The sequence below is a fragment of the Papio anubis genome, chromosome 20 (assembly GCF_008728515.1).
Source record: "Papio anubis isolate 15944 chromosome 20, Panubis1.0, whole genome shotgun sequence".
NCBI classification, from domain to species: Eukaryota; Metazoa; Chordata; class Mammalia; order Primates; family Cercopithecidae; genus Papio; species Papio anubis.
In genome coordinates this window covers 10,648,630-10,673,157 of record NC_044995.1, presented here as the reverse complement: position 1 = coordinate 10,673,157, position 24,528 = coordinate 10,648,630, and the positions used below count along the sequence as shown (strand labels likewise).

General features: G+C 42.3%; 2 protein-coding genes across 2 annotated transcripts in view; both read right to left on the bottom strand.

Moving 5' to 3' along the window:
- Positions 1 to 15,371, bottom strand: part of NLRP5 (NLR family pyrin domain containing 5) — a 72,610-nt gene extending 57,239 nt beyond the window's left edge. The window contains exons 1-2 of the mRNA XM_031660385.1: positions 15,311 to 15,371; positions 9,694 to 9,738 (exon numbers count right to left, since the gene is read on the bottom strand). Coding sequence (XP_031516245.1) covers positions 9,694 to 9,738; positions 15,311 to 15,371 — 106 coding nt within the window. The remainder of the gene's footprint in view (positions 1 to 9,693; positions 9,739 to 15,310) is intronic.
- Positions 15,372 to 17,117: 1,746 nt separating this feature from the next.
- Positions 17,118 to 24,528, bottom strand: part of NLRP8 (NLR family pyrin domain containing 8) — a 41,242-nt gene continuing 33,831 nt past the window's right edge. The window contains exon 9 of the mRNA XM_021931467.2: positions 17,118 to 17,435. Within this exon, the coding sequence (XP_021787159.1) occupies positions 17,261 to 17,435 (175 nt within the window). The 3' untranslated portion in view covers positions 17,118 to 17,260. The remainder of the gene's footprint in view (positions 17,436 to 24,528) is intronic.

The following is a 24,528-nucleotide window of genomic DNA, read 5'->3' as shown; positions in this document are numbered from 1 at the left end:
CATCAGAGAAATGCAAATCAAAACCACAATGAGATACCATCTCACACCAGTTAGAATGGTGATCATTTAAGAAGTCAGGAAACAACAGGTGCTGGAGAGGATGTGGAGAAATAGGAACACTTTTACACTGTTGGTGGGACTGTAAACTAGTTCAACCATTGTGGAAGACAGTGTGGTGATTCCTCAAGGATCTAGAACTAGAAATACCATTTGATCCAGCCATTGCATTACTGGGTATATATATACCTAAAGGATTATAAATCATGTTGCTGTAAAGACACATGCACACGTATGTTTATTGCAGCACTATTCACAATAGCAAAGACTTGGAACCAACCCAAATGTCCATCAATGATAGACTGCATTAAGAAAATGTGGCACATATACACCATGGAATACCATGCAGCCATAAAAAAGGATGAGTTTATGTCCTTTGTAGGGACATGGATGCAGCTGGAAACCATCATTCTCAGCAAACTATCGCAAGAACAGAAAACCAAACACTGCATATTCTCACTCATAGATGGGAATTGAACAATGAGAACACTTGAACACAGGAAGGGAAACATCACACATTGGGGCCTGTCGTGGGGTAGGGGAAGTGGGGAGTGATAGCATTAGGAAATACACCTAATGTAAATGACAAGTTAATGAGTGCAGCAAACCAACATGGCACATGTATACATGTGAAACAAACCTGCACGTTGCACACATGTATCCTAGAACTTAAAGTATACATAAAAAAGATGAACAAAGAAAAAAATTCAACATCCCTTTATGGTAAAACACAGAAGAAGCATAACTCAGAACAATAAAGGCCATATATGACAAACCCACAGCTAGCATTATACTGAGTGTGGAAAAGAAGAAAGCCTTTCCTCTAAGAACTGGCACACAGGGTGCCTACTTCTACCACTCCTATTTAACACAGTACTGGAAGTCCTAGCCAGAGCAATTAGGGAAGAAAAAGAAAGGGCATCAAAATTGGAGAAGAAGTCAAATTGTTCTTGTTTGCAGGCAACATAATCTTACATTTAAAAAAAGCCTACAGACTCCACCAAAAGACTGAGAACTGATAAATGAATTCAGTGAAGTTGCAGAATCAACATACAAAAAATGTTGATTTTTGGATAAATTTTTCAGTATGACGCAAGTTTTTGCATAATAAATGAACTCAGTGTGATGCAAAAATCAACATACAAAACAGTAGCCTCTCTACACACCAATAATGAACTAGCTGAAAAAGAAAGCATTGTCCTTTATAATAGCTGCAAAAAAGTACCTAGAAATACATTTAACTAAGGAGGTAAGAAATATCTACAGTAAAAACCACAGAATATCGAAAAAAAATTGAAGAGGGTACATAAAAATGGAGACATCTAATTCTCATGGATTAGAAGAATGTTGTTAAAATGACCATCCTACCCAAAGCAATCTACAGGTTCAATGCAATCCCTATCAAAACATCAATGACATTCTTCACAGAAATAGAAAAACAATCCTAAGATTTGTATAGAACCACAAAAGATCCCAAATAGCCCAATTTTGAGCAAAAAGAACAAAGTTGGAGGTATATTACCTGACTTCAAAATATACTACCACAAAGCTATAGTAACCAAAACAGCATGGCACTGTCATGAAAACAGATGTAGACCAATGGAATACAGAACTCAGAAATCCATGTATTTACAGCCAACTCATTTCTTTAATATATTGCTCAGGATTTGTTAGAATATTTTAATATTTAAATTTTTTAATATACTTTAAGTTCTAGGGTACATGTGCACAACATGCAGGTTTGTTACATATGTATACATGTGCCATGTTGGTTTGCTGCACCCATTAACTCACCATTTGCATTAGGTATTTCTCCTAATACTATCCCTCCCCCATCTCCCTACCCTACGACAGGCCCCAGTGTGTGATGTTCCCCGCCCTGTGTCCAAGTGTTCTCATTGTTCAATTCCCACCTGTGAGTGAGAACATGTGGTGTTTGGTTTTCTGTCCTTGCGATAGTTTGCTGAGAATGATGGTTTCCAGCTGCATCCATGTCCCTACAAAGGACGTGAACTTATCCAACTCATTTTCAAAGGCACCAAGATTAGGGAAAGCATGCTCTGTTCATTAAGTGGTACTGAGAAAACTGGATAACCATATGCAGAATGAAACTAGACCCCCGTCTCTCACCATATATAAAAATCAGCTCAAGATAAAGTACTGAAACACAAGACTTGAAACAATAAAACTAGCAGAAGAAAACACAGGGAAAGCTCTTCTGAATAATAGTCGAGGGGAATATTTTGTGGCTAAGACTTCAAAAGGACAGGCAACAAAAGCAAGAATAGACCAATGGGAATACATCCAACCAAAGAGCTTCTGTATAGCAAAGGAAATAGTCCAAGAGTAAAGAGACAACCTGGTTGGGCATGGTGGCTCACACCTGTAACCCCAGCACTTTGGGAGGCTGAGGCAGGTGGATCATGAGGTCAGGAGATCGAGACCATCCTGGCCAACATGGTGAAACCTCAACTCTACTAAAAATACAAAAATTAGCTGGGCGTGGTGGTGCATGCCTGAAATTCCAGCTACTGGGGAGGCTGAGGCAAGAGAATCGTTTGAACTAGGGAGTCAGAGGTTGTAGTGGGCTGAGACCACGTCACTGCACTACAGCCTGGGTGAGAGCAAGACTCTGCCCACCCCCCACCCCCCAAAAAAGGAAAAAACCTGCAGAATGGGAGAAAATATTTGCAAAATAATCATCTGGCAAGGGACTAATACCCAGAATATATGAGGAACTCAAACAACTGTATAGCAAAACTCCAAGTAATCCATTAAAAATGTGAGCCAAAACCTGAACAGACATCTCTCAAAAGACCAACAGATGAAAAAAAGATGCAGCATTGCTCATCATCACAACCTCACTGTGGTTTTGATTTGCATTTCCCTCTAGTTAGAATGACTTATCAAAAAAGACCAAAAATAAATGCTGGCAAAGATGCGGAGAAAGCAACTCCTCTCCACAGTTGGTGGAAATGTAAATTAGCACAGCCTTTGTGGAAAACAGTTGTCTCAAAAACCTGAAAATACATTAATACCATATGATCCAGTGATCCGATGATTTACCGGAAGTGTATCAAAAGCCCGTCTGCCCTCCCACGTTTACCACCCCACTATTCACAATAGCTAAGATACGGAATCTACCTGTCCATCAACAGACAAACGGAACAAGAGAACGCGGTACACGCACAAGGGAACACGATTCAGCCTTCAAAAAATCCTGCCATTTGTGAAAATATGGATGAGTCTGTAGTTCATTATGTGAAGCAAAATAAATCAGGCACGGAAAATTAAATACTGCATATATTTTACTCATATGTGGGAGTTAAACTGAGCTAATGGGACCATGGAAGTAGGAGATATAATTGTGTGTATTAAGGCTGGGAAGGGGAGGAGCAGGGGAGGAGCAGGGGAGGAGCTGGGGAGAGGATGGCTCATGGGTGCTAAGATTACAGGTAGACGGGAGAAATGGGTGCAGGTGTTCTGCAGCACTGCAGGTGAATATGGTGAACCATAACTTATTGTCTATTCTCAAGAAGCTAGAAGGGAGGACCGAGTGTTCACAACACAAATGTTTGGGGTGATGAATATGCTAAGTCCCCTGATTTGATCATGACACACTGTATACAGGTATCAAAATATCACTCGTGGGCTAGGCGTGGTGGCTCATGTCTGTAATCCCAGTACTTTGGGAGACTGAGGCAGGTGGATCACCTGAAGTCGGGAGTTCGAGACCAGCCCGATCAACATGGAGAAACCCCCTCTCTACTAAAAATACAAAATTAGCCGAGCGTGGTGGCAGGCGCCTGTAGTCTCAGTTACTCTGGAGGCTGAGGCAGGAGAATCGCTTGAACCTGGGAGGCGGAGGTTGTGGTGAGCCGAGATTGCGCCACTGCACTCCAGCCCGGGAAACAAGAGTGAAAATCCATCTCAAAAAAAAAAAAAAAAAAAAAAATCCTCCCATAAATACATACAGCTATGTGTTAACTAAAATAAAGGAAAAACTGCAGCAAATATATATATTTTTGACCAAGATCGGGGTCAGCAAATCTCCCGAAAGGAGCCAGGCATCTTAGGATTTGGGGGCCATTTGCTCTCTGCCACCACTGCTTAGCTGCTCCTGTGGTATGAAAGTAGTTGCAGACAATGTCAACAAAGGAGAAAAGCTATGTTCCAATAAATCTTTATTTGCAAAGGACTGGATTTGACACACAAGCCCTACAGGGAAACCCGTAAGAATGTTAGCTGTCATTATCAAAAAGTCAACAAACAGATGCTGCTGAGGTTGTGGGAAAAAAGGGAATGCTTACACAGCGTTGATGGGAGTATAAACCAGTTCAGCCATTGTGGAAAGCAGTGTGGAGATTCCTCAAAGAGCTAAAAGCAGAAGTAGCACTGGACTCAGCAATCCCATTACTGGGTATATATACTAAGAGGAATATAAAGCATTCTATCATCAACACACATGCGTGCGAATGTTCGTTGCAGCACTGTTCACAATAGCGAAGACGTGGAGTCAACCTAAATGCCCATCAAGGGCAGACTGGATAAAGAAAATGTGGTACATGTACACCATGGAATACTATGCAGCCATAAAAAAGAATGAGATGTCTTTCGCAGGAACAGGGATGGAACTGGCGGCCATCATCCAGAGCAAACTAAGACAGGAACAGAAAACCAAATACCACATGTCCTCACAAGTAGGAGCTCAATCAGAACACTTGGACACAAAGAGAGGAATAACAGATAATGGGGTCTACTTGAGGGTGGAGGGTGGGAGGAGGGTGAGCAGCAGAAAAAAAATAACTATTGGGTACTGGGCTTAATACCCAGGTGATCAAACAGTCTGTACAACAAACCCCCATTACACAAGTTTACCTGTGTAACAAACAAGTGTACATGTGACAAACCTTCACACTTACCCCCAAAACTAAGAGGTAAAAAAAGTTAGCTGTCAGCAATTCTGTTCAGTTTTGTATTCTCTCCACTATTCTTTATATTTGATATTTCACTATTATTTATATTTACCTAATTTATATTTGGTAGGAAAACAATCACATAAAGAAGAGCTATAGAAATGGAACAAAGGTGAAAATTAACATTGGTATGTATGCCTCGTAAATTACTTGAACAATTTTAAATTATATGCAGTTATTAAACTGGGCTGGTAACAAATATAACTATAAAAATCTCACACAAAATCTAATAACCAGTTAAACATGATGAGATCAAATGAACAGCAACTATAGAGGTAAAAAACGTGCGTAATTTAGAAAAGTGGCGTATCTGTTTTGAGGGCTTTAAAATACTGCTGCTAGATGAAAGACTTGATGTGGTGAGGCAGAGGCAGATTCCCAGCACACCAACGACCCTCCGTCAGCATAATGTCATCCAAGAAGTCCTGCCGATATTTTTGTCAGGACAAGAAACTATCTCTGTGAAAAGCCAAAACCCGACAAGAGAACTCTAAAAAATGTTATTCACTCTGCTGATGTCCAGGCTGGACTTCAACATTGACGATAGAAGGTCACCAGTTCCTGGGGCTGCACACAGATGTGCTAAATTTTGAAATATTTATGTCCATGAATTCCTACTTTACATTTAGCCCCCAAATAATGAGCAAACGGAATAGAAGGTCTCAATCGAATGGTATAAAAGACAAGATGACAGATTAATTCAATACAGTGCCCTCCTCACTCCCGAAAAACAAATCTTTCAAGTCCCCTTGAAAACACTGCTGCAAATTTGAGACTATGACAAAGAATGCATTATGTAAACAGCTCTTCCGACCCATGATAATGATGAATAGCTCAGTATATTAAAATAATTTTTTTTTTGAGATGGAGTTTTGCTTTTGTTGCCCAGGCTAGAGTATAGTGGTGTGATCTCGGCTCACTGCAACCTTCACCCCTCCTGGGTACAAGTGATTCTCCTGCCTCAGCCTCCCCAGTAGCTGGGATTACAGACAGCCACAACCACGCCCGGCTAATTTGTATATTTTTATGGCGGGGGGGTTTCACCATGTTGGTCAGGCTGGTCTTGAACCTCTGACCTCAGATGATCCACCTGCCTCAGCCTCCCAAAGTGCTGGGATTATAGGCATGAGCCACTGTGCCTAGCCTATTAGAAGGATTTTGAAGAGTTAAAAACCTGCATATGACTTTTGCAATCCCAGCACTTTGGGACCCTGAGGCAGGTGGATCACCTCAGGTCAGGAATTCGAGACCAGCCTGGCCAACATGGTGAAACCCCATCTCTACTAAAAATACAAAAATTAGCTGGGTGTGGTGGCACATGCCTGTAATCCTAGCTACTCAGAAGGCTGAGGCAGGAGAATTGCTTGAACCCGGGAGGCAGAGGTTGCCGTGAGCCAAGATCGTGCCACTGCACTCCAGCCTGGACATAGAGTAAGACACTGTCCAAAAAAAAAAAAAAGGAAAATAAAAGAAAAAAAAGAAAAAGAGAAAAACAGCATATGACTCTTAAATGTACTTTAAAAAAATGTTATTACTGATAGTCAAAATGATGTACCACGTTTGACATGTGAGGCTGACAATGTCCACAATGCATGACTGGACCCTGCTTTGTGATGGGTGAAGGGAAACGTGCTCCTACATTAGTGGAAGTGTAAATGCATGCCATCCTTTTGGACGGTACTTTGGCAGTCTTTACCCATTTTAATTGTAAATATTAGACCCAGCCTTGTGTAAAGCAGCAAGACTGAAGACCATTTAGGAGTCGGTTAATAACAGGTGGATTAATTTAAGCACCAACGTACCCTGTGTCCTTAAAAATGCACAAGGATCAGCACAGAAAGGTGCCCCACCTGTAAGGCTCTTAACACCACACACATGCACACAACGCCTTTGGGTGAGGAGCAGAAAATAGGGAGGAGACACTAAGGGGGGCAGGGAAGGACACACTTCACACCACACCTTCTCGTATTGCTGCTTTCAAATTAATACTGAAAAAGGCCGGGTGTGGTGGCTCATGCCTGTCATCCCAAATCTTTGGGAGCCTGAAGTGGGTGGATCACCTGGGTCAGGAGTTCGAGACCAACCCGGCCAACATGGTGAAACCCTGTCTCTACTAAAAATACAAAAATTAGCCAGGCTTGGTTGCAGGCGCCTGTAATCCCAGCTACTCAGGAGGCTGAGGCAGGAGAATCGCTTGAATCCAGGAGGTGGAGGTTGCAGTGAGCTGATATTGTGCAACTGTACTCCAGCCTGGGTGACAGATGGAGACTCCATCTTAAAACACACACACACACACACACACCCCAAATCACCAAATTAATACTAAAAAGTACCTCCCATTAAAAAATCATTTGAGTAGAAGCTAAGTAGACATAAATGAATTTCACCAAAACAATAGAGGTATTCTTACCATTACCCATCCATGGACGACCAAAAACCGAGGTTCACGTGAACACTGATAGAACATTGAAGTTTATGTGCTGTGTTGCTCAAAATAGAACCATAGCAAGAAAATAAGCTTTTCTACACATTCCTATAAATATTTAGGGACCATATTGGTCATTGGTGAATGGAAAAATACTTATTTCTGAGCACCTGTTTAAAAGCTAACATCCTAACCACAGAACAATTAACATTTTCTAGGTTTTCCTCCCCCTTCTAAGTTAACAAAAAGCACCTGGATACATGGAAATTGAAAGCAAAACACACAAGACAAAGACTCTCAATGCAGGCAACGAAGAGGGGAAGGTTATTTAAGAGAATGAATTTCGGACTGTCATATGTAAACACTTCTATATATACATAATTTGAATTAAACATTTGCCTTACCACACTGCACAATCCTTTGAAGGGGCTGGAGGACCAAGAAGTGAACCAGGGCTGTCAAAACCAACAAAAGCCTCAGTGGTGGGTAAGGAAATGAGTGTGGTCTGGGGACGGTGATTTTATTTTTAGGATGAGGTGATTGAGCAAGTTCATACGTTCAGAGCTGAGAATAAAGGTAGAAGCAGCAAGATGACAAAGACTCTTGTCTATATCCTGCCTTAGGTGACTCAAAGCATTTCATTTCAACTTTACGTAGCACAGATAGAGTTTTCCTTCTTGACATGGAGTCTTGCTCTGTCGCCCAGGCTGAAGTGCAGTGGCGTCATCTCAGCTCACTGCAACCTCCGCCTCCCAGGTTCAAGCAATTCTCCTGCCTCAGCCTCCCGAGAAACTGGGATTACAGGTGTCCACCACACTCAGCTAATTTTTTTTTTTTTTTTTTCAGTAGAGGCGGAGTTTCACCATGTTGGCCAGGCAGGTCTCGAACTCCTGACCTCAGGTAATCTGCCCGCCTCTACCTCCCACAGTGCTGGGTTACAGGGGTGAGTCACCACGCCCAGCCTTACATGGCATATTAATATACAAAGGGCATCACCATCCTCACTCCAGAGTTCGAAGCTGAGGTTCTGTGATGTTGACTGGGTTGCTCTGTTTTAGGGGAAGGTGCATTAATGCATATGGGATGATAACGCCCTGTATTTCCCTTGAACTGATTAATCAAGCCCCAGAGAAAGATGACTGGCTGGTGTAGGGATTAATTTGGGATAGGCACGGTCACTTTCTCCTGAGTGAAGGCAGGTGGGTGAGGAGTTGGGGAGAAGTTTTTCAAGTCCAGGCAGGATTACAGCCAGAGGGAGGTAAAGGAAAGCTGCTGGTTGAGGTTATTTTCTGAGGATGAGTGACTTCCCTAAGCTCGCACTTTGTCGCTATGCTTTTTCTACAGACCGACCTCTCCCACCACACCTTTCTACGCAGGTGTCCTGAATGATTAGAAAGAAGCAGTTAAGATTACAGGGCTGGAAGTCTCAGACCCAGTTTTGAATATTGATTTGCCGCTTTCTGCCCCAGGCAAGCCATTTAATTTCTCTGGGGCTCAGCTTCCTCCCTTAGTAAACAGGACAAACAACACTGTCAGAATTATACGGCATTTCAGTAACTAAGTTACAGTTAACATATTATTAGCACAATTAGCACCGTAACACCCCCCACCCCAGACTCCTACTAAATGCACACATTTGCTAACCCTGACATTCAAGTCGCAGTACCCCCACTCTGTATTCTTTTTTGAGATGGAGTCTCACTCTGTCACCCAGTCTAGAGTGCAGTGGCGTGACCCTGGCTCACTGCAACCTCTGCCTCCTGGGTTCAAGCAATTCTCCTTCCTCAGCCTCCCTAGAAGGTGGGATTATAGGCGCCTGCCACCACACCCGGCTCATTTTTGTATTTTTATTAGAGACAAGGATTTCACCATGTTGGCCAGGTTGGTCTTGAACTCCTGACCTCAGATGATCCACCTGCCTCGGCCTCCTGAAGTGTTGGGTTTACAGGCATGAGCCACTGTGCCCAGCCCTCTGTACTGTATTTTAGACCGAATGTCTGGAAAGGACGAGAGACTTACCTAAATATCCCAAGTAAATATGAGGTTTTAGAGGAAGATCTTTACAGCAAAATGGGGTAACTGGACTTTGTTCTTTCGAGGAACCCTTTGGTCCCGGGCTTTGAGCAGCCAAAAGGGAGAGGGTGGGGGCGCCTAGTAAGCTCAATATGCAGGTTCTAATCAGCAGTGGAGAACAAAAGCGGGAAGGACAGGGAGCAAGACAGGAGGAATACTCACCAACTTCACACCTCGCCTCCAAGAGCAGGTCCTGCGCTGGGCCAACTGGCAATCACAGAAAAAAGGCGGCCACGCCCAGCTCCGTGCCCACGAGGCGATAATCCTTGGGGAGCGCTGAGCCCGTGATGTTGCTGCTGCCTATTGGCTGCAACCGGCTCTGAACGACCAGCCTCAGGGAACAGGCACTTTTCTGCACCTGTGTGCACCATTTACAGGTGCTGCTGCTGCCAAGAGGCTGCCTTGCCCCCACACACCTGCGCTCAGGGCGCCCGGATGCTAACAGCCTTCAGCTGGCTGTCCCGGAGCAATTAGTGTATGTGTGTGTGTGTGAGAGAGAGACAGAGAGAGTGCATGTGTGTGAGTGTGTGTGTGAAAGAATGTGCAAGACAGAGACAGTGTGTGTGTGAGAGACAGAGAGAATGCATGTGTGTGTGTGAGAAAGAACGTTCAAGACAGTGTGTGAGAGAGAATGTGTGTGAGACAGTGTGTGTGAGAGACTGTGTGAGAGTGTGTGAGACGGTGTGTGTGAGAGAGAGTATGTGCGAGAGTGTGTTTGTGAGAGAGACAGTGTGTGTATGAGTGTGTGAGAGAGACAGTGTGTGTGTGTATGTGTGTGTGTGTGTGTGTGTGTTGGGTGCCCTTATTTTACATAATCCGGAAGTTGCACTTGGCTTTTTTTTGTGTGTGTATATTGACAAATTATAATTGTATATTCTCGTGGGGTCCAGTGTGATCTTCTATGTACACAATGTCAAATGGTTAAATCAAGCTAACAAACACATCTGTTGCCTTGAATACTTATTTTTTTTTGTGGTGAGAACACTTGAAATGTACTCGCTTAGCAATCTTGAAACAGAAGTTTATACTTTTGATAAAGTCCAATGTATTTAGTTTTAGTTTGTTTTGATGTGGACTCTTGCTCTGTGACCCAGGCTGGAGTGCTCAGTGCAAACTCCGCCTCCCGGGTTCGAAGGATTCTCCTGCCTCAGCCTCCTGAGTAGCTGGAACTACAGGTGTGTACCACCACGCCCGGCTAATTTTTGAATTTTTAGTAGAGCGGGGGTTTCACTATGTTGGCCAAACTGATCTTGAACTCCTGACGACAGGTGATCCACCAGCCTTGGCCTCCCAAAGCGCTGGGATTACAGGCATGAAATACTGTGCCTGGCCAAACGTGTTTGAAAATTCCATTTGAAGAATTTATGGTGAACGCATATTAAATTTATGGTCTCTCCTTAGGTCATGAATGTCTTCTGATTAGTTCACTTTTAGAAAGTATAGCATCTTTCCTTTCACATTTAGATTTATACTATACTTGGAATTAATTTTGTATATGGTATGAGGTAGGAATTCAGATTTTTTTCTTCTATGTGTGACCAATTTAGCACCATTTGTTAAAATACTACCCTTTGCCTAGTCTTTTGGAGTGTCAGTTTGTCAGAAGTCACATGATCATGTTTGTGACCTTCTGTTCTAGACTCTATTGTTTCCCAAGTATATTTCTCCAATCTCTAATTAAATGCATGGAAAATCCCATACTGTGCTAGCTATCCTGAACTCTTTGTATTTCTTTTTTCTCTTTTTCTTTTTTTTTTTTTTTTTTTTGAGATGGAGTCTTGCACTGTCACCAGGGCTGGAGTGCAATGGCATGATCTCAGCTCACTGCAACCTCCGCTTCCCCAGTTCAAGCGATTCTCCTGCCTCAACCTCCCGAGTAGCTGGGATTACAGGCACCTGCCACCACGCCTGGCTAATTTTTTGTATCTTTAGTAGACATGGGGTTTTGCCTTGTTGGCCAGGCTGGTCTTGAACTCCTGACCTTGTGATCCGCTCACCTGGGCCTCCCAAAGTGCTGGGATTACAGGCGTGAGCCACCGTGCTTGGCCACTTTTCTTCACATACTTTAGAATTTGCCTGTAAATTTCCATTAGTGTACTTTGGGCATTTTATGGTAATTGCAATAACTTTATGAATACAGCCGAGGAAAACTGTCATCTTTGAAAGACAGTGTTCCTATTCATGAAGTTTGTATATTTCTCCATTTATTAAGTATTCTTTATTTTTGTCTTTTGAGACAGGGCCTCACTCTGTTGCCCAGGCTGGAGTGCAGTGGTGCAAACATGGTTTACTGCAGCCTTGACCTCCTGGGCTCAAGTGATCCTCCCACTTGGCCTCCCAAAGGGGTGAGATTACAGGCGTGAGCCACTGGGCCTGGCCAAGGCACATCTTTTTTTTCTTTTTCTTTTTTTTTTTTTTTTTGAGACAGAGTTTTGTTCTTGTTGTCCAGGCTGGAGTGCAATGGTGCGATCTCGGCTCAATGCAACTTCCACCTCCTGGGTTTAAGGGATTCTCCTGCCTCAGCCTCAGGAGTAGCTGGGACCACAGGTATGCACCACCACGCCCGGCTAATTTTGTATTTTAAGTAGAGACGGGGTTTCTCCATGTTGGCCAGGCTGGTGTCAAATTCCTGACCTCGTGATCCACCCGCCTCGGCCTCCCAAAGTGCTGGGATTATAAGCCTGAGCCACCGCACCCGGCCACAACTTTTATTAAGTTTATTCCTATTTGAGATTATTGATACCAGTATAAAAGAAATTTTGTTATGCTTTTAAAAACTGCTTAATAGTACATAGGAATACATTTTTATTTTCATATATCGAGTTGTTGTGTGTAGGATCTTATTAAATTCACTTTTTGTTATTTTTTAATCCCCTGGGTTTACCAGGCTTATCAGTTCTTGTTCTACATATGCAATCATATTGTTTGTGGAAAATGACAGCTTTATTTCCATCTTTATAATGTTGTATTTATTATTCCTCTTATTGCCTTGTTACACTGACTAGGACCTCCAGTACGAAGTTAAATAAAAGTTGTGACAGTGGCTGGTTCCTTTTCTTTCTGTCTCATTTTTATCTTAGGGAAAGAATTTTCACTACTCTCCAATAAACATGTTAGCAGTAATTTTTTAGAAGCCCTTCCTCAAATTAAATAAGTCACCATCGGTTCCAAGTTTGCTAAGTGTTGTTTAAAAATCATAAATTGATGTTGAATTTTATCAACTTTTTTTTTTTTTTTTTTTTTTTTGTGTCTACTAGGTTGGTCTTCCTGAATCTGAAATAGTTCCTGCTGACTTTGTGTTCTTGTTCTTTTATGTCACTGAGGCCCTGTCATGTTTATCTCAGCACATTCTATCCGCAGGCACGTGATATCCACTTGTCTTCTTATTGGTGATGTTAACTTTGAGCACTTGGCTAAGGCACCAGCTGCCCTGTTTTCCCACTACTCTTACTTTGTAATTCACATGTAGTTTCTGGGGAGAACCTTAAAGACTCGTGAGTACACTGAGTCTCCATCTACCGGTTTCAGCACCTCCTGATGGTTTCTCTAATGCCACATTTCTTTCTTCCTTTCCTTCCTTTCCTTCTTTCTTTCCTTCTTTCTTCTTTCTCTCTCTTTCCCTCTTTCTTTCTCTTTCCCTCTTTCTTTCTTTCCTTCCTTCCTTCCTTCCTTCCTTCCTTCCTTCCTTCCTTCCTTCTTTCTTTCTTTCTTTCTTTCTTTCTTTCTTTCTTTCTTTCTTTCTTTCTTTCTTTTTCTTTCCTTCTTTCCTTCTTTCTTTCTTTCTTTTTCTTTCTTTCTGATGAGGTCTCACTGTATTGCCCAGGCTGGAGCGCAATGGTACAATCTTGGCTCATTGCATCCTCCACCTCCCGGGTTCAAGTGATTCTCCTGCCTCAGCCTCCGGAGTAGCTGGGACTATAGGCATGTTCCACCACGCCTGGCTAATTTTTGTGTTTTTAGTGGAGACAGAGTTTCACCATGTTTGCCAGGCTTGTCTCGAACTTCTGACCTCAGGTGATCCACCTGCCTCAGCCTCCCAAAGTGCTGGGATTATAGGCGTGAGCTGCTGAACCTGGCCTACTTTCAAAATATTCTTTTTCCTTTGCAATAAATTGCCCTATGCTGCACCTCCTTTGCTGTGTGTCTATTGTTTAAATTCTTTTAAACGAAGACAAGAACTGAGGTCTCATAACTGCCATCCACATTTCTACCATTGTTTAGTTTGATGATTAAATTATTCCAGATTTGGCCAGTGAGAACTCATTCAATCAGGCCCCTTGTTCCTATTGCTATGTACCCATTATTATTATTATTATTATTCAGAGACAGGGTCTCTCTCTGTTACCCAGGCTGGAGTGGAGTGATGCATCATGGCCCACTGCAGCCTTGAACCTCTGGGCTCGAAGTGATTGTCCCACGTCAGCCTCCCAAATACCTGGGATCACAGGCATGCACCATCAGGCCCAGCTGATTTGTAAAACATTTTTAATGTAGATGGGGTCTCCCTATGTTGCCCAGGCTGGTCGCTAACTCTTGGGCTCAAGCAGCCCTCCACCTTAACCTCCTACAGTGCTGAGAGCACAGGTGCGAACCACTGGCCTGGCCCCCATGGTTCTCTGAGCATTGTCTTACTTCTGACACAAGATGTTCCAGACCCACTCTGTACATTCCCAGCACCAACTGTGGAGTCAGCTCTTTCTCTGAAGATTCTTGGTCCCTTTAATGAGGAACAGTACTTAGAAAACAATACCTGAGTACCAGTGTGCTGTTTCTATGATACCATTGTTTCTACACTTAGGTTTCTTTTTCATGGCTGAATAGTACTCCACTGTGTATAAGAACCACATTTTTTTTGTCCATTCATCTGTTGATGGACTCTTAGGTTGCTTCCAAACCTTGGCTATTGTGAACAAGGCTGCAATAAACATGGAACTGTAGATATCTCTCTGATTTACTGATTTATTTGGGGTATATACCTAGCAGTGGGATTGCTAGGGTTGAGGTTGAGGACCCCAACTCCTCTGGCTTTTGAAATAAAATTTCTTCAGAATTAAGAAACCAACCTGGGCCGGGCACAGTGGCTCACGCCTGTAATCCCAGCACTTTGGGAGGCCAAGGGGGGGGCAGATCACGAGGTCAAGAGATCCAGACCATTCTGACCAACATGCTGAAACCCCGTCTCTACTAAAAATACAAAAACATTAGCTGGGCATGGTGGTGCATGCCTGTAGGCCCAGCTACTCAGGAGGCTGAGGCAGGAGAATCGCTTGAACCCAGGAGATGGAGGTTACAGTGAGCTGAGATGGTGCCATTGTGCTCCAGCCTGGCCACAGTGTGAGACTGTCTCAAAAAAATAAAACAATAAATAAATAAATAAAATAAAATAAAAAGAAAAGAAAGAAACCAACCTGAATGATACCTGATTGTTACATTGTAAAAAGATGGCTGTTTCAGAAGGGAAGAAAAAAAAAAATTGTGATTGCTTTCTAGATCTTTGAGCTCTAAATGCTGCCATAACTAATTTAAGAGTATAGTAGTTAGTTAGGACCTTAAAAAGTTAAGAGTTACACTTCATTTTTAGAGCTCCTTAAACACGAGGTGGTTTCCTTTTTCCAGTACTTGCTACATTTATTATCTTCCTTAGAAGTTCCTTGTGCACACTTTCCCCAGACAAGCAAAGGAACACGTTTCTTCCTTAACAGTCTACCGGTAAATAAATCACACTCTAAAAAATTTCCAATTGCATTCATGCATATTTTTAATTAAAATTTTCTAATACCCTTGAAGATATGAAGACATATCTCCAAGAGGAGATGTTTACATGACATATTCAAAGACATTTTGGTAGCCAGGAGTAGATGTGGGTTGAACTCGCCTTACCTTGGTGCCCCAGTGCAGTGACTAATCTATGTGTTAACACATGACACTCCGTAACATTGATGGGGTTATTTGGAGGTCATGCCCTACACCAGTTCCCAGAATGAATGGAGCCATTCCAGACTCAGGACGGCCCACAAAATAGGCAACTGTTTCCCAATTTCTCATTAGGAAAAAAATACCCAGAGGACCACCAGATCCGTCTCCAGAGGGTCCAGGTGGATTCATCCCTATTGCTTCACCGTAGCGCTAAGAATTCCAGTCCTGTATTATCTTCAGGAAGTCCCTTTCCACTGCAGGACCCTCCAGTCTTGCCAGCATATCCACTTCATTACTGTCTTTCTTCTCCCTGGGAAGGATAAAAACAAGGTTTTGTTTTCTTACATTTGGTTTTCCTTTGCAGCCCTGAAACAAGGAGGCAAAACCTCTAGAACAGAAATTTACCACCTAGGAGACCACCCTGGCCCCATGCAGTTGGTCAAAATGAATAGGGGTGCTCTCGGGAGCTCAGGAATGAATTTGAAGTGCCTTGGGGTTCAATCAAGACATTTTCAATGATCCCTCCTCCTGTAAATCACACGCTTGGATCGCTCCCTCTCTCACTGGACCAGGGCTAGACTGTGTGGCCAATAGAACAAGGCAGATGTGATGGGACGTCACTTTCAAGATCAAGTAATAAAAGACTGTGGCTCTGTTTTGGGCTGTCAGTCATCTCTCTGTGCCACCGTCTCCCTCTGCCTCTGCCTCTCTCAGCTTCTCGTTCTGAAGGAAGCCAGCTGCAGTGTCATGAACAACTCCCTGGAGAACAACTGAGGCCCCCCAGCCCACAGCCACACAAGTGAGCCTGGAAGCAGATTTAACAGACGTCATCAAACCCCAGCCAGTGGCTCAACTGAGACCTCAGGAGATACCACGAGCTAGAACCACCCAGTCATCTCGCTGTCCTATTTCTGACCCTCAGAAATTGTGTAAGACAATGCGCCTTTATATTGCTTTAAGTTACTAAACGTTGAGGTAACTCGTTGCATAGCAATAGATGACTAATACACCAGGAAAATTGTATCCTTCACCTGGAACTCACCACTGGTTGAGAACATGTGTTAGGCACTGTGCTAAGTGCCGTGTGTGTGTATGTGTGACTTTTCTTTCAGTCATCATTAAATCTCCATGGGGAAAGACACCATTTCAGTTTTATAGATGAGCAAATCAAGGCGCAGAAAGATTGACTTTTTCACTGCTCCGTAGCTGGTAAGTGGTAACATCAAACTCAGTTGTTCAGGAAGAAAAGGTGAAGAAATGAAGAAAAGAGAAGATAAAGACAAGAAAGAAGACATCAGACAGGTGAATCCCAGTTAACAGTTCCTTTAGGTGAAAGTGGGAGTTGGGGGTTTGAACAGCTATGCGGAGGGAACTATAAATCCCCAGGAAACAAAAGCAGAATGGTAGCAACACGGGAAACAATCGCATTCCAGGTCCACCATCTCACTTTCCATTTTTAGAGTCGGGGTCTCACTCTGTTGCCCAGGCTGCAGCGCAGTGGTGTGATCACAGCTCACTGCAGCCTCAACCTCCTGGGCCTAAGTGACCTTCTCACCTCAGCGTCCTGAGTAGCTAGGACTACAGGCATGCACTACCATGCCTAGCTAATTTTTGTATTTTTTAGTAGAAGATAGGGTTTTGCCATGTTGCCCAGGCTGATCTGAACTCCAGACTCAAGCGATCTGCCTGTCTCAGTCTCCCAGAGTGCTGGGATTAGAGGCATGCACCACCACACCCAGCCCGGCATCTCATTTTTTTTTTACAAGGAGCTTCTCTTGGGTGATTGGTTTTGCACAAGGAACCCAGTGGAGACTTACAAAATGACCTCCTCTCTCTTCTTTTGACTTGAGAAGGCCTCACACAAGGTCAGAATACCATCAACTTTGATCACGTTCTTGCTCAAGTCCAGATGTCTCAGATATTGGTTTTTACAGAGCATGGAAGCCATGGCCTGGCAGCAGATGGAGGTGAACAGGCAGTTTTCCAGCCTGTGACACAGAAACAGACAGCAGAGAAGTCATCATGACTCATCTGAGAGCTCAGCTGGTGTGACGGCTTACAGCCGAGAAATCACACTAACAGGAATGCATGATGTTGTTTCCACCATGTCTCAAAGAGGTGCCGTGTGTCATCAATACAATGCCAGCCCATGAGAGTCCTTGAACAAAGAGTAAAATTCATGGATTATTAGATTAATGGGTTAATGGGTTATTATGGGAATGGGATGGGTGACTTTATAAAGAGGGAAAGAGATCTGAGCCCATATACAGCATGCCCAGTGACTCACTAGTGACCCTGCAGAGAGTCCGCATCAGCACTAAGGCTCTCACCAGATGCAGCCCCTCCACCTTGGACTTCTCAGCCTCCATATCCCTTTGTTTATAAGTCATGCAGTTTCAGGTATTCTGTTATAAGCAAGAGAACACAGACTAAGATGGATAGGGTCCATGAATTTTATACTGAGCCAAGTTACTGCTCATGGCCGAAACTAGATTAAAAAAATAATGTCATACAAGCAAAGACTTAGAAAATACTGCATAAACACTTTCAGGTATAGAAAGTTCTTTTCTACCTGAAAATATATTTCACTCAGTCTAAGAGATAAATCAACATTTAAAACCCAAACTAGATTTGAGGAGTCAAAGAATCATGACTGGCAGTGATTCATACTGAATTTAATTTGAGAAGCAAATCATCAACAAAAATGAACACCATTATCCAAACTAATCCTAGAAATGAAAGGTGTACTACAAGACAATAATTTAAACGAGCTAGATTAAATACCAAGATTATACTAATGGCGAGCAAAAAATTTGGATCGAAAGAGGCAAAATTAGTTTCATTTTTTGATCATGAGAGATGTTTACAAATCTTTTGCAAATACTAAAGGTAACCAAAGAATTAAAAAGAGAATGAATGCTTTTATATCACTGGCTGGTATACATGTTAGCAAAGAGACCATAAAAAACAGGGAAATAGGCCGGGCGCGGTGGCTCAAGCCTGTAATCCCAGCACTTTGGGAGGCCGAGACGGGCGGATCACGAGGTCAGGAGATCGAGACCATCCTGGCTAACACAGTGAAACCTCGTCTCTACTAAAAAATACAAAAAAAACTTAGCCGGGCGAGGTGGCAGGCGCCTGTAGTCCCAGCTACTCGGGAGGCTGAGGCAGGAGAATGGTGTGAACCGGGGCCCGGGCTTGCAGTGAGCTGAGATCCGGCCACTGCACTCCAGCCTGGGTGACAGAGCAGACTCCGTCTCAAAAAAACAGGGAAATATATACATTATATATTTTCATATATAAATATATTAATGTAATTAATATAAATATTTTAAATATATATAAATATATAATAAATTTATATAATATAAATTATGTATATATAAATATATAACATATAATATATAAGTATATAATATATGAGAGAGGTTCCAAGATGGCTGAATAGGAACAGCTCCAGTCTGCAGCTCCCAGCGTGAGTGATGCAGAAGACGGGTGATTTCAGGATTTCCAACTGAGTACTGGGTTCATCTCACTAAGGCTTGTCAGACAGTGGGTGTAGCCCACGGAGCAGGGTGGGGCATTGCCTCACCTGGGAAGCACAAGGGGTCAGGGAATTCCCTTTCCTAGCAAAGGGAAGCCATAACAGACGGTACCTGGAAAATCAGAATACTCCCACCCTAACACTGCACTTTTCCAGTGGTCTTAGCAAGCGGCACACCGGGAGATTATATCCCGTGCTTGGCTTGGAGGGTCCCATACCCATGGAGCCTCACTCATTCCTAGCACAGCAGTCTGAGATGGAACTATAAGGCAGCAGTGAGGCTGAGGGAGGGGCGCCCACCATTGCTGAGGCTTGAGTAGGTAAACAAAGCAGCTGGGAAGCTCAAATTGGGTGGAGCCCACAGCAGCTCAAGGAGGCCTGCCTGCCTCTGTAGACTCCACCTCTGGGGGCAGGGCATAGCTGAACAAAAGGCAGCAGAAACTCCTTCAGACTTAAACGGCCCCGTCTGACAGCTTTGAAGAGAGTTGTGGTTCTCCCAGCACGGAGTTTGAGATCTGAGAATGGACAGACTGCCTCTTCAAGTGGGTCCCTGACCCCCAAGTAGCCTAACTGGGAGACACCTCCCAGTAGGGGCCAACTGACACCTCATACAGCCGGGTGCCCCTCTGAGACGAAGCTTCCAGAGGAAAGCAGGTAGCAACATCTGCCGTTCTGCAATATTTGCTGTTCTGCAGCCTCTGCTGGTGATACCCAGGCAAACAGGGTCTGGAGTGCACCTCCAGCAAACTCCAACAGACCTGCAGCTGAGGGTCCTGACTGTTAGAAGGAAAACTAACAAATGGAAAGGACATTCACACCAAAACCCCATCTGTACATCACCATCATCAAACACCAAAGGTAGATAAAACCACAAAGTTGAGGAGAAACCAAAGCAGAAAAGCTGAAAATTTTAAAAATCAGAGCACCTCTTCTCCTCCAAAGGAACACAGCTTCTCACCAGCAATGGAACAAAGCTGGATAGAAAATGACTTCGACGAGTTGAGAGAAGAAGGCTTCAGACAATTGGTAATAACAAATTTCTCTGAGCTAAAGGAGGATATTCAAACCCATCACAAAGAAGCTAAAAACCTTGAGAAAAGATTAGACGAATGACTAACTAGAATAAACAGTGTAGAGAAGTCCTTAAATGATCTGATGGAGCTGAAAACCATGGCACAAGAATTACATGATGCATGCACAAGCTTCAGTAGCCGAGTTGATCAAGTGGAAGAAAGGGTATCAGTGATTGAAGATCAAATGAATGAAAAGAAGGGAGATGAGAAGTTTAGAGAAAAAAGAGTAAAAAGAAATGAACAAAGCCTCCAAGAAATATGGGACTATGTAAAAAGACCAAATCTATGTCTGATTGGTGTACCTGAAAGTGACAGGGAGAATGGAACCAAGCTGGAAAACACTTCTCAGGATATTATCCAGGAGAACTTCCCCAACCTAGTGAGGCAGACAAACATTCAAATTCAGGAAATACAGGAATGCCACAAAGATACTCCTCAAGAAGAGCAACTTCAAGACACATAATTGTCAGATTCACCAAAGTTGAAATGAAGGAGAAAATGTTAAGGGCAACCAGAGAGAAAGGTCGGGTTACCTGTAAAGGGAATCCCATCAGACTAACAGCGGATCTCTCAGCAGAAACTCTACAAGCCAGAAGAGAGTGGGGGCCAATATTCAACATTCTTAAAGAAAAGAATTTGCAACCCAGAATTTCATATCCAGCCAAACGAAGCTTGATAGGTGAAGGAGAAATAAAATCCTTTACAGACGAACAAGTGCTGAGAGATTTTGTCACCGCCAAGCCTGCCTTACAAGAGCTCCTGAAGGAAGCACTAAACATGGAAAGGAACAACCAGTACCAGCCACTGCAAAAACATGCCAAATTGTAAAGACCATCAATGTTAGGAAGAAACTGCATCAACTAATGAGCAAAATAAGCAGCTAATATCATAATGACAGGATCAAATTCATACATAACAGTATTAACCTTAAATGTAAATGGGCTAAATGCTTCAATTAAAAGACACAGACTAGCAAATTGGATAAAGAGTCAAGACTCATCAGTGTGCTGTATTCAGGAGACCCATCTCACATGCAGAAACACACATAGGCTCAAAATAAAGGGATGGAGGAAGATCTACCAAGCAAATGGAAAACAAAAAAGGCAGGGATTGCAATCCTAGTCTCTGATAGAACAGACTTTAAACCATCAAAGATCAAAAGAGACCAAGAAGGCCATTACATAATGGTAAAGGGAACAATTCAACAAGAAGAGCTAACTATCCTAAATATATATGCACCCAATACAGGAGCACCCAGATTCATAAAGAAAGTCCTTAGAGACCTACAAAGAGACTTAGACTTCCACAAAATAATAATGAGAGATTTTAGCACCCCACTGTGAACATTAGACAGATCAACGAGACAGAAAGTTAACAAGGATATCCAGGAATTAAACTCAGTTCTGCACCAAGCGGACCTAATAGACATCTACAGAACTCTCCACCCCAAATCAACAGAATATACGTGCTTCTCAGCAGCACATCACACTTATTCCAAAATTGACCACATAGTTGGAAGTAAAGCACTCCTCAGCAAATGTGGAAGAACAGAAATTATAACAAACTGTCTCTCAGACCACAGTGCAATCAAACTAGAACTCAGTATTAAGAAACTCACTCAAAACCGCTCAACTACATGGAAACTGAACAACCTGCTCCTGAATGACTACTGGGTACATAACAAAATAAAGGCAGAAATAAAGATGTTCTTTGAAACCAATGAGAATGAAGACACAACATGCCAGAATCTCTGGGACACTTTTAAAGCAGTGTGTAGAGGGAAATTTATAGCACTAAATGCCCACAAGAGAAAGCAGGAAAGATCTAAAATTGACACCCTAACACCACAATTAAAAGAACAAGAGAAGCAAGAGCAAACAAATTCAAAAGCTAGCAGGAAGCAAAAAATAACTAAGATCAGAGCAGAACTGAAGGAGATAGACACACACACACACACACAAAAACCCTTAAAAAAATCAATGAATCCAGGAGCTGATTTTTTGAAAAGATCAACAAAATTGATAGACTATTAGCAAGACTAATAAAGAAGAAAAGGGAGAAGAATCAAATAGATGCAATAAAAAATGATAAAGGGCATATCACCACTGATCCCACAGAAATACAAACTACCATCAGAGAATACTATAAACACCTCTACGCAAATAAACTAGAAAATCTAGAACAAATGAATAAATTCCTGGACATATACACTCTCCTAAGACTCAACCAGGAAGAAGTTGAATCCCTGAATAGACTAATAACAGGTTCTGAAATTGAGGCAATAATTAATAGTCTACCAACAAAAAGAAGTCCAGGACCAGACGGATTCACAGCCGAATTCTACCAGAGGTACAAAGAGGAGCTGGTACCATTCCTTCTGAAACTATTCCAAACAATAGAAAAAGAGGGAATTCTTCCTATCTCCCTAATTCATTTTATGAGGCCAACAGCATCCTGATACCAAAGCCTGGCGGAGACACAACAAAAAAAGATAATTATAGACCAATATACCTGATGAATATTGATGCAAAAATCCTCAATAAAATACTGGCAAACCAAACCCAGCAGCACATCAAAAAGCTTATCTACCACAATCAAGTTGGCTTCATCCCTGGGATACAAGGCTGGTTCAACATATGCAAATCAATAAACGTAATCCAGCATATAAACAGAACCAAAGACAAAAACCACATAATTATCTCACTAGATGGAGAAAAGACTTTCAACAAAATTCAACAGCCCTTCATGCTAAAAACTCTCAATAAACTAGGTATTGAGGGGACATATCTCAAAATAATAAGAGCTATTTATGACAAACCCACAGCCAATATCATACTGAATGGGCAAAAACTGGAAGCATTCCCTTTGAAAACTGGCACAAGACAGGGATGCCCTCTCTCATCACTCCTATTCAACATAGTGTTGCAAGTTCTGGCCAGGGCAATCAGGCAGGAGAAAGAAATAAAGGGTATTCAAGTAGGAAAAGAGGAAGTCAAATTGTCCCTGTTTGCAGATGACATGATTGTATATTTAGAAAACCCCATTGTCTCAGCCCAAAATCTCCTTATGCTGATAAGCAACTTCAGCAAAGTCTCAGGATACAAAATCAATGTGCAAAAATCACAAGCATTCCTATACACCAATAACACACAAACAGAGAGCCAAATCATCAGTGAACTCCCATTCACAATTGCTTCAAAGAGAATCAAATACCTAGGAATCCAACTTACAAGGGATGTGAAGGACCTCTTCAAGGAGAACTACAAACCACTGCTCAACGAAATAAAAGAGGACACAAACAAATGGAAGAACATTCCATGCTCATGGATAGGAAGAATCAGTATTGTGAAAATGACCATACTGCCCAAGGTAATTTATAGATTCAATGCCATCCCCATCAAGCTACCAATGACTTTCTTCACAGAATTGGAAAAAACTAACTTAAAGTTCATATGGAACCAAAAAAGAGCCTGCATTGCCAAGACAATCTTAAGCCAAAAGAACAAAGCTGGAGGTATCATGTTACCTGACTTCAAACTATTCTACAAGGCTACAGTAACCAAAACAGCATGGTACTGATACCAAAACAGAGATATAGACCAATGGAACAGAATAGAGCCCTCAGAAATAAGAACACACATCTACAACTATCTGATCTTTGACAAACCTGACAAAAACAAGAAATGGGGAAAGGATTCTCTATTTAATAAATGGTGCTGGGAAAACTTGCTAGCCATATGTAGAAAGCCAAAAGTGGATCCCTTCCTTACACCTTATACAAAAATTAATTCAAGATGGATTAAAGACTTAAATGTTAGACCTAAAACCATAAAAACCCTAGAAGAAAACCTAGGCAATACCATTCAGGCCATAGGCATGGGCAAAGACTTTATGACTAAAACACCAAAAGCATAGGCAACAAAAGCCAAAATTGACCAATGGGATCTAATTAAACTAAAGAGCTTCTGCACAGCAAAAGAAACTACCATCAGAGTGAACAGGCAACCTACAGAATGGGAGAAAATTTTTACAATCTACCCATCTGACAAAGGGCTAATATCCAGAATCTACAAAGAACTTAAACAAACTTACAAGAAAAAATCAAACCACTCCATCAAAAAGTGGGCAAAGGATATGAATAGACACTTCTCAAAAGAAGACATTTATGCAGCCAACAGACACATGAAAAAAAGCTCATCATCACTGGCCATCAGAGAATGCAAATCAAAACCACAGTGAGATACCATCTCACACCAGTTAGAATGGCAATCATTAAAAAAATCAGGAAACAACAGGTGCTGGAGAGGATGTGGAGAAATAGGAATGCTTTTACACTGTTGGTGGAACTGTAAACTAGTTCAACCATTGTGGAAGACAGTGTGGCAATTCCTCAAGGATCTAGAACTAGAAATACCATTTGACCCAGCCATCCCATTACTGGGTATATACCCAAAGGATTATAAA